Here is a 10,701-nt window from a genome sequence, read left to right as displayed (position 1 = left end):
CTCCATACCTTAGGGGCTGTTGCCTCCTCGTTGCATTAGAAGGTGAAATTCCCGTCAGGGGACCAAGTTCTTGAAATCCGTGGTTGCCCATCCACGGCAAGGCAGTGTGTGGTGGCTACCATCTCACATCGGCTCAATATGGAATCCTCGGCCTCCGCTGAAAAGAATTTATAGCAATCAAGGGCTCCGGTTTCGCCCCCTGACACAACTGCCGAGGAGGTGAAATGCGAAGATTTGGAAGAGGTGGTTATTGGTGGTGACTCGGAGAAATTCTTTCGGGTAGGGGCTTAGCTGCCTCTTCAGGAGAAGGAGGAGTTGGTTGAGTTTCTCAAAAGAAATATTGATGTATTTGCATGGGATGCCTGCGATGCTCCCGAGATTGACCTAGCCTTCATCTGTCATCATCTCAGTGTCAACCCGACCATCACCCCCAAGAAGCAACTACCCCGTCGCCCGTCAAGAGAGCATGTCGATGCAATTAGGGACGAAGTGGCGAAGCTTAAGCGTGCTGGGGCTATCAAAGAGGTCTTTTACCCCGAATGGTTGGCCAACACTGTGGTGGTCAAGAAGAAAAGTGGGAAATGGCGGGTTTGTGTGGACTTCACGGACCTAAATAAAGCATGCCCAAAAGACCCGTTCCCTATGTCTCGGATAGACTAGCTGGTGGATGAAACAGTAGGCCATCCTCAGATGAGCTTCTTAGATGCCTTCCAAGGCTATCATCAAATACCACTAGCACTAGAGGATCAGGAGAAAATAGCCTTTGTGACACCAACTGGGAACTACCACTACAAGGTAATGCCGTTCGGTCTGAAGAACGCAGGGTCTACTTATCAAAGGATGATGACAAGAATGTTCAAGTCGCAGTTGGGCAAGAGCATCGAAATCTATGTCGATGATATGGTGGTGAAGAGTACAGTGGTGTCCGAGCATTTAGGAGACCTCGGCAGCACCTTTGGCGTCTTAAGGAAGCACAAACTGCGCCTAAATGCTTCCAAATGCTTATTTGATGTGGGATTAGGCATGTTTTTGGGCTACATGGTTACTTATAGGGGAATTGAGGTTAACCCCGACCAAATCAAGGCTATAAATGACCTAAAACCACAGCAAAACGCGAAGGAGGTCCAAAAGCTTACTGGGATGATTATAGCCCTCAATCGATTCATTTCCAGGTCGGCGGATAGATGCAGACCGTTCTATCCCTTGATCAATAAGTGGAAAGGGTTTGAGTGGTCCAAGGACTGTATTGTTGCCTTCCAGCAACTCAAGGAGTACCTATCCAGGCTGCCTATCATGTCCAGTCCCGAGGTCGATGAAGTTCTATATGCATATATTGCTGTGGCCCCCCATGCTGTGAGCTTGGTGCTAATACGGGATGACAATGGCCTTCAAAAGCCAGTCTATTACGTGAGCAAGTCGCTGCATGAAGCTGAGGTTGGATACCTACCCCTGGAGAAGGCCATACTGGCTATGGTCCACGCTACACGAAAGCTTCCCCATTATTTCCAAGCCCACACAGTGGTTGTTCTAACCCAACTACCCTTGAAGTCTGTACTTCGAACCGCTGATTACGCTGGAAGGATTGCCATATGGAGCACAATTCTGGGAGCTTTTGACATCAAATATATGCCTCGGACCTCTATAAAGGGCCAAGTCCTAGCTGACTTGGTGGCCGAATTTGTTGAACCACCAGTAGAAATAGTAGCAAAGGAGTGGAACAAGGATGGAAAATCGATTGGAGTAATCTCTATGCCAGGACCCCTATGTTGGAAGGTGTATGTTGATGGCGCAGCAAATCAAAGGGGGTCCGGAGTGGGACTAGTCCTAATATCTCCTGAGAAGACTATCATAGAGAAATTCCTGAGACTTGGGTTCCCGACCACGAACAACGAAGCCGAGTATGAGGCCTTGCTACAAAGAATTGCCATGGTGCAGAAAATGGGAGGAAAAGTAGTGGAGATGTTCTCGAACTTGAGACTAGTAGTGGGCCAGGTAAAGGGAGAGTTAGAGGCCAGAGACGCAAGGATGCAAGAGTATTTAAGCCAGGTCAAACGCTTGCAGTCAGACTTCGATCTTTTCAACTTGTCACACGTCTCCAAAAGTGGAAACACTCATGCAGATTCATTGGCCATGCTTGCCACCTCCTCGGCAGGGGGTCTACCTCGAATTATTCTTGTCGAGCATCTGGATAGAGCAAATGAAGTAGCCGAAGGCATGGTCCATATCCATGATGTTAGAGTGGGTTCTTGCTGGATGGACCCTATGGTGAGGTTCCTCAAAGATGATATCTTGCCCGAGGAAAAGTCAGAGGCTGAAAAGATACGAAGAAAAGCTCCTTGGTTCTGGTTGTCCAAGGACCAAAAATTGTACAAGCGCTCGTATTCCAGGCCATATTTGCTGTGTGTCCACCCTAAGGCATCAGAACTACTGCTTGAAGAGCTGCACGAAGGGATTTGCGGGAGTCACACAGGAGGAAGATCTCTGTCGCACCGAGCCATTACCCAGGGGTATTGGTGGCCGGGGATGCAGAAGGAAGCCCTGGAATATGTTAAAAAGTGTGACTAGTGCCAAAGGTTCACCCCAAATATTCATCAGCCAGGCGGGATCCTTAACCCTTTGTCCAATCCATGGCCGTTCGCCTAGTAGGGCCTGGATATTGTAGGCCCTTTCCCAAAGGCAGCAGGAAATAAGAGATATCTATTGGTCGGCACAGATTACTTCACCAAATGGGTCGAAGCTGAGCCCCTGGCAAACATCAGAGATATGGATGCTAAGAAATTCATTTGGAGAAATATTGTTACGCGATTCGGGGTCCCTCACACCCTCATTTCAGATAATGGACTCTAATTTGACAGCAAGGCCTTCAGAAGATACTGCTGTGAGCTGGGGATTACTAACAGATACTCAACTCCAACTTATCCTCAAGGAAATGGGCAAGCCAAGGCTGTCAATAAGGTCATAGTCAATGGGCTTAAGAAGAGACTGAATGATGCCAAGGGGAGATAGGTAGAAGAGCTGCCACACGTCTTATGGACTTATCGGACTACACCCCGGTGGTCAACTGGGGAGACACCTTTCGCTATGACCTATGGGGCCGAGGCTGTTATCCCTCTAGAGGGAAACTTCCCAACGCTGAGGACGAACTCCTTCACCCCGGACAGTAATGATGAACTACTAGCGAAGAACCTAGATCTGATCAACGAACGAAGAGAAAAGGCAATGATCCAGTTGGCCTATTACTACCAGAAGCTCAAACAGGGATATGATGCCAATATGAAGCTTAGACCGCTAGCACTAGGAGAATTAGTATTGAGAAAAGTTGTGGGTGCTGCCAAGAATCCATCTTGGGGAAATTTTGTACCCAATTGGGAAGGACCATACCGAATTACCTCAGTAGCAAGAATAGGAGCATACTACCTAGAAGACTTAGATGAAAAAGCTATATCTCATCCATGGAATGTAAATAACCTGAGAAGGTATTATTATTAATAGAAGCATTTCTCTAGTTCAAATTTTAAGTCTATCATGATTATATGTCTTGCATTCTGGCAACCGTCCAAGTACTAGACAGAACCAAGGTCTTGCATGGTCTTTGGACTCAAACCTATGGGGAAACTAGCTACTTTAAGAAAAATCCAAGTACTAGACAGAACCAAGGTCTTGCATGGTCCTCGGACTCAAACCTATGGGGAAACTAGCTACTTCAAGAAAAGTCCAAGTACTGGACAGAACTAAGGTCTTGCATGGTCCTCGGACTCAAACCTATAGGAAAACTAGCTACTTCAAGAAAAATCCAAGTACTGGACAGAATCAAGGTCTTGCATGGTCCTTGGACTCAAACCTATGGGGAAACTAGCTACTTCAAGATTCGTAAAAGTCGTGAATAAGGCCTAAGTACGCGCTCGGTACCTCGGATCATAGACTCGGCTCCTGCCCCCTAAAATGTGGGTAGACACAAACAAAGCGTCCCCTTAATGCCGGTGAGTTAGAATTTAAAGTTTTGATTTCAATTATGATACGTACACCCGACAGCAATAGTGTATATATAGAACTTAAAGTTTAAATTGGTAGAATCATTTCTTTCAATTTAAAGTTCACCTTCTCTCATACCCTTTGTCAAGCAATTCATGGACGGATGGCAACGTTTTATTACCAATTGCTTAGTTCAATTTTTTGATAATTGGGATTGTAAAGCTATTCATGAACAAAGCCATTCTTACCTATTCACGAGGCACAAGGTTCACAGTAATAACAATAGCTAATGACAATAAACACATAATGTAAAAGAGAAAGAGAAGGAAGGAATTTCATACATGTAGTCAAAAAATGTTAATTACAACAATTCCAAGGTCCTTAAAAGAAAAAAGAACTAATTAATAAAAACTAAATTAGAGCTAATACAAAAATTATCTGGGTCCTTTATTTCTTCAACTTTATCTTAGCCCCTTCCTTGGGGAGCTGAGCAGGAGTGGCCTTGGGACCCCTAGAGACATCAGAAGGGGGAACGGTCTGAAGGGGCCGAACCAAGAAAGTTGGCTCCTTGGCATGAGAGGCCTGGGCATCGGCTGTAGACTCGGCAGCCTCATGGGGCGCTTCAGGACTCAGACTTCCATGTGTTTTTGTCGCCCCAGGAAGCTCACCCTCCTCGGCTGGCTCATTAGGAATGGTTACGGCTAGAACAGCCTCAGGCCGAGTGGTCTTAACCTCCTTTGGAGCACTCTCAACCTCGGAGCTGATAGGGGCGGTTTCACGGATCGCAGAAGGATAGTATACCTTCTCCACTTTCCACAGATTGGATGAAGCGTCAACCCCAGCCTATTTAAGGGCTTCATTCCAGACTTGGGAGCAGTAGAGCCTGCATACTTCAGGGATTTGAGCCTTAAGAGTGGCCTGAGTCTCAGCCACCCTTAAGTCATAAGCCTCCTCCTCGGCTTTCTCCTTGGAGCTCTCGGCTTCCGTCCTGGCAAACTCCACCTCTGTCTTAGCCCTCAAGGCTTCGTCCTTGGCCCATTTCGCGATGCCTTTGGCCCCCTCTACCTCGGACAGTTTCTTCTTTAAATCATCGATCTGCTCTTTGGCAATCTTCAACTGTTCCTCGGCTTCGAGTAAGCGCCTCGTTTGGTCCTCGGCCTGTCTCTGGGCGCTAGCTAGGCCTGGTTCGGCACTGTCCCTGGCCTTGGTCATCTCCTTCAGCTCCTTCCTGGCCTTAGAGAGATCAGCCTCGGAGTTTTTGAGGGTCCGCGCAGCATCCACGCGCTTGTTATGCTTGAGCTCCAAGGACTTGCTCTGCTCCTTAGCATCCTCCTCTAACCTATAAGTGGCCTGGATGGCCTGCCAATTGGAACAAATACACGATAAGTTGGAAACCAAGGAATAAAGATCAACCGAGTCATGTGTACTAAGAACCTCACCATGCCTAGATATCTCTTGATGCTGAGAAAAACCTCCTGCCTCCTCAAATTCCCCAGCTCGGCCATGTCAGTAGGGAGCAGCAGGGACCTCTCTAGCGCGTCGGCCATATAAGTTCCTTCAGCCCCTCGGAAGTCCCTAAGGGAGGCGTTGTCCATCAACGGCTCTCTGTGGAGCATTAGGGTAGGAAGCCAAGCCTGGGGCACGGGCTGAGCGTCGACCTCCTTTTCCTGGCCGTGGTGCCCAATCTTTAATTGGTTCGAAGCTCGTGGGGCTTCATCTTCCTTCTGGGAGGAGCGAGATTTCCCCTCATCCATGGACTTCTTGCCTTTGGCAGCCCTCTTCCTTTTTGGATCGGCGGGCTCGGGCCGAGGAGGTAGATTCGATTGGGGGGGAGGAGGAAGTCTGGATCGTGGAGACGATGGCTGTAGTTGGGCGGAGGACGACCTAATCTGGGTAGGCTGAGGCTGGAGTGTAGAAGGAGGAAGCTTAGATTGTGACTTCCACGGTGCATCCTTCCCCGGTTGGCCCTCAATCAGGTCGAACAGGCTGGTCGGGGGTTTCCTCTTAAGGCCCATTTCTGCCTGAGAAGATGTCCCCACTGACAAGAGATCCGCCTCGGACAAATCGGGATCACCTAAGTCACCAGAAGGATCCTCGGATGGACTAACTTGGTCAAACACACCAAATTCTTCCTCGGATAGACCCAAATCACCCTCGGCCTTTGCTGCTTGGTGGGATGAAGAAGAGCCTACCAACGGGATGCCTTCTAGGACAGGAGATCTTTTGGGGATCAAAAATCCATGCTCTACTACAACGATTTTCTGAAGCCGAGGATCGTTAGCTTTGATCACGTGCTTCGGGGCGGCGAATGATTTCTGGTAGGATTGTACCCTAGGATCTTGTGAACGGCCCTGACTTGGTTGTCAGTTTCATTTACAAAAACCGCCGCCTTGAGAATAGTCTCTAAATCTCCTCGATTGGTCAGGTGAAAGTGCCGTTCAAAGGCGTGTGGATCTGTAAAAAGAAAACACATTCACATTAGTAACCGAACGATGCAAATTATAATGGCACAAAAGATTAGCCCTCTCCTACTCTCGCTACCCCACCTGGCTCCCCCTCCTCTGTTGGGCAATGAAAGCCATCATGCCACTCCCCGGACACAATGAGGAAGTCCTTATTCAACCCTTTGCTGGTCTTGGGAAGGCACTGAATAAGCCGAACCTTATCATCCCTTGTCTTCATATAGTAGGATTTACCTCTCAGGTTTTGGAGGTTGTAGCACCAGTTTACGTCGTGATGGGTTAACCTCAACTCCATTTTCTCGTTTAGAGCATCCACACAACCTAGGATCCTAAACATGTTGGCAGCACATTGGGTGGGAGCTAGCCAGAAATGCCGAAGGTAATCCCCCATCACTGGCCCCATAGAGATTCTCACACCACCTTCTATAGAGGCAATTAGGGGAATCACCACTTCGCCCTCATTTCTCCTAAAATGCCACTCCCCTTCCTCATAATACCTCAGACCTACATTAGGGGGTATCCTATAATCAACGATGAATTTTTCCATCGCCTCTTCGGTCTCAACTAACTTTTTTAATTTACCCATCCCTAGAAACGGCTAGAAGGACTCAGGGAAAGACGAAGGAGGGAGAGGAGTAAGAGGAAAAGTAACTTAGAAGAGAGAAAACGCGAGTTAGGGAGAGAAGAAAACTTACAGAAATGAGGAAAAGCTCCATGGACAGGCTTTTTATACTGGAAAGAGACTTGAGTTTGGCTAGAAGTTTGACTGAACTCAGGATATGTGCCCAAGAACTCTTGAGTGCAAAGGTAAAGAGACAAATGAGTTCAAATGGGTATTTATACCTCCCATTAAAAGTAACTGTGTGGGTTTTCCAGCCCATAAAGGTAAGGAAATCTCCACTGTTAGATTACCATCACATTGTTGAACGTGGGGAGCATAGAGCCGCCAGAATTTAATGAAGAGGCGCTTCATATACCAAGGTGCTAGGAACGTGCCTCAGACAAGCGAAGAGGCTCTGGCATTGATGAAGGACAAGACTGGACAAGCCATGACAAAGGCCCAAGGTCACCAAAACCCTCCTCTCCGTCCGAGGGGCCGGACAGCAGGATTTTGAAGGGCTATTGTAGGGCCAAAGAATTTGACAACCCCACACCACTTTATACCGAGCCTAAGACCCACGCTGAGGAGGGAGAAGTGGCCGAGGACGAACAAAGAAAGCCCAAATAGCCTAGAAACGTTGCTGAGGACGATCCTGCTCTCGGCATCCCAGATCCCAGGAGGAAAGAACAACACGCCGGCAAAGACAGCCTCCCAGAGCGCCCCCAGGAGAAGGACAAGTACAGTAGGATACCCATGGGCGTATGGTGTAGGAACAATTCAAGGAGAAACTGTCACCTCTGCATTGAATGCACCCAACTAACGTTCTAGCCGCATTAATGAGGAAATGACCCTTGAACAGTGCGGACTTGGTTGCCGCAACTCACAGAGGGTTTGGGAAGGTGACTGATGGGACGAGCACTCGAGTAATGACCTGCATGATCAACAGGTGGAGGGCCAAGATCGACTGGAAAAAAGTATATAATGTGAGAGACCCTCCAAGAATCGAGGATCGAAAAGGAGAGGCAAAAAAAAGAAAGGAGAAGACAGTAGCAATTTGCATGACTTTGGAAACCTTTGTAACCTAGTACTGAAGAGAGAAGAAGGAACACTAAGTTCCTCGGACGAAGCGCCCGAGGACACAATTTAATGCTTTAGTCCATATCCTTGTTACTCAATCCATACATAACCGTGTCTAGTTGTTGTAATCCTGACTAAGACCTAGTTCTTAAACCAATTCTCTACAAATTTATTGTATCGGGCTAGTTGGGCTTGAGGCCACTCATCCAACAGAAGAAGTGCTCGAACCCAGTCCCTACATCTATATATATAACTATATTTTTAAATTATATCATTTTTATTAAAAATCTTAAAGTTATTTTGATCAATTTAAAGAGGGTCATAATTCTATAAGTAATAAGTAGTATATACCAAGTATTTAAATTAAATGAACATTCACAAATTTTGTACTGATGCTTAATTTAGTGTTTTTTTTTGGGTACTTCTCTAGTGTCCAAATGTGACTAATTAAAGAAAAATTTAAAATATTTGTCCTTATCAATATTATTGGCATAATTTGTCAAGTTACACCAAGTGTGGCTTTAAGTAATGTTACAACTGTTAAAATGTTTTTTTTTTTTTTTTTTTTTTTGAATGTGAATTTTACTAAATCTATTGTTGAATTACATGTTCCCCGTATAACCTTCATGCTAGTAAAATTTTAAACTGATCAGAGATCAATAGCTCGTTAATCTATTAATTGTTCAAAGTTTTAGTCTTATTTTGTATATTAAAATTATACATAGAAGATGAGCTTACAGAGTGAATAGTAAGTAACATCAGATTAGCATGAAATTTGACACTCGTATTAAGAATACAGAAAAAATGTAATTCAATAGTTTGAATGTTGGGATAAAAAATGTAATTTTTCTGTCCAATTTTTTTACACACATTAGATTAATATATTTCGGGTAGTACGCATGCAGGTTGGGTTAAAAGATTAATATACTATAAAAATCGAAAATGATCAAAACACTAATACTATATTTATTAAAATGTTTCTATTTTTCTATTTTTGAGGAGTATTTCTCCTGTGAGTTTTTTTTTTTTTTTTTTTTTTTTTTTAACTGATAAGATTCTCTTGTGAGTTATATGTGGTATACACACAAAATTGTGGATATTGTAAATTAGAAGTTAACGACTCTTTTACGTTTGGTTAATGGGAAAAGTAGCAACATCCAAGTTTGTTTTATTTGAAACCCTTGATCTTTATACCGAAAGATCCGTTCAGTTTTTTCATTATTAAGATTAAATTCATTATTTTAGAGAAAATCTTTGGGAAAAATGACCAACATCAATGAAGTATAACTTACCATGATCTTAATGAAAGTTTTCTAGCATTGATGGTATTAATAGAATGGATCTAAAAGTATTAAATTAATTCATCAATGAAACTTGAAAATGTTTCAGTTTTTATGTCATTGATAGGTACTATAAGTTCCCAGCCTCTCGCTTCCATTAGCCTCAAGCATCCTCCAATACCATTGATAAACCAGTACTCACACACACTACGAGTTTATCCTGTTTGATAAGTACCATGGCATATAAATCGCAAAGGACTGCTCTCATAGTGATATTTGCTTGTTTGGCAGTGTTGGTTCCTACAGGGCTAGCTCAGTTGCAACAAACTCCTGGGTTGCGTCAAATACCTGGATTGTCACAAGCACCCGGATTGTCACAAATATCTGGATTGTTGCCACAAATAACTAGATTGTTACCAAACCTTGGAGCTGGGGGACTTTTAGGGGCAAATGGGCAGTGTTTGTCATCTCTTGCAGACGTACCAGAGTGTCTCACTCAAGTTTTTGGTTCACTTATCAATGGCCAATTCAGCATTATAGGTTCCTCTTGTTGCAAAGCCATCTCTGAGATTGAGGGAAGTTGCTTGTCTAATTTGTTCCCCTCCAATCCCATCTTTGCTCCTTTGCTCAAAAATTCTTGTGGTCAACCATCTAAAGGAAACGGACAGATCTCCAGAATCACAGCGAGTAAGGCGGCCTTACCAGGGATTTTACTGAGGAATCAAGACATACAGGAATGCTGGTCATCTCTTTCAGGTGTACCAGGGTGTCTTACAGATGTTATGAATTCACTCTTTAATGGCAGAGTTAACTTCTTTGGCCTTGCTTGTTGTAAAGCCATCACTTTGGTCAGTGACCATTGCTTGCCAAAGTTATTCCCTTTTAACCCATCTTTTCATTCAACACTTAAAACGTTTGCATAACTAGCTCTGGTGTTGGAGGACCTGCCCCTTCATCTCTAGGAGCAAACCAGATCATTGCGAGCAAACTCTATTTGCCAGTGAAATTACCTTTCCTAGGACTATCAGACGGGAATTGGGAAAAGGATGTTGCAAAATGCTGGTCATCACTTTCAAGCATTAATCGGTGCGTTGATGAGATTTATGGAACACTTTCTAGGGGCGAATTTAGTGTGGTCGGTCCCGCTTGTTGCAAATCCATCACTGTTATTAGTCACAAGTGTTGGCCCAAGATGTTCCCACTCAACCCATTGTTCCCTCCGTTGCTGAGGAGTAAATGTGAACACAATTCTAGGGGGGCACCAAAACCTTGGAGAGTTTGATCGTGCCAGTGAATTCAGACAGGCTCA

The 10,701-nt window shown here is 44.8% G+C and overlaps 1 protein-coding gene across 1 annotated transcript; it reads left to right on the top strand.

The window, feature by feature from the left end:
• Positions 1-9,628: 9,628 nt before the first annotated feature.
• On the top strand, positions 9,629-10,315 carry LOC115973800. Its single transcript, XM_031094037.1, has one exon. The coding sequence runs from the start codon at positions 9,629-9,631 to the stop codon at positions 10,313-10,315; it is 687 nt and encodes a 228-aa protein (XP_030949897.1).
• Positions 10,316-10,701: the final 386 nt, after the last annotated feature.

The sequence above is a fragment of the Quercus lobata genome, chromosome 2 (genome assembly GCF_001633185.2).
Source record: "Quercus lobata isolate SW786 chromosome 2, ValleyOak3.0 Primary Assembly, whole genome shotgun sequence".
NCBI classification, from domain to species: domain Eukaryota; kingdom Viridiplantae; phylum Streptophyta; class Magnoliopsida; order Fagales; family Fagaceae; genus Quercus; species Quercus lobata.
This window is presented reverse-complemented; position numbering and strand designations above follow the sequence as displayed.

Excerpts from the sequence above, each read along its gene's own strand:
- LOC115973800 (XM_031094037.1), top strand. The coding sequence starts at position 9,629 with ATGGCATATAAATCGCAAAGGACTGCTCTCATAGTGATATTTGCTTGT.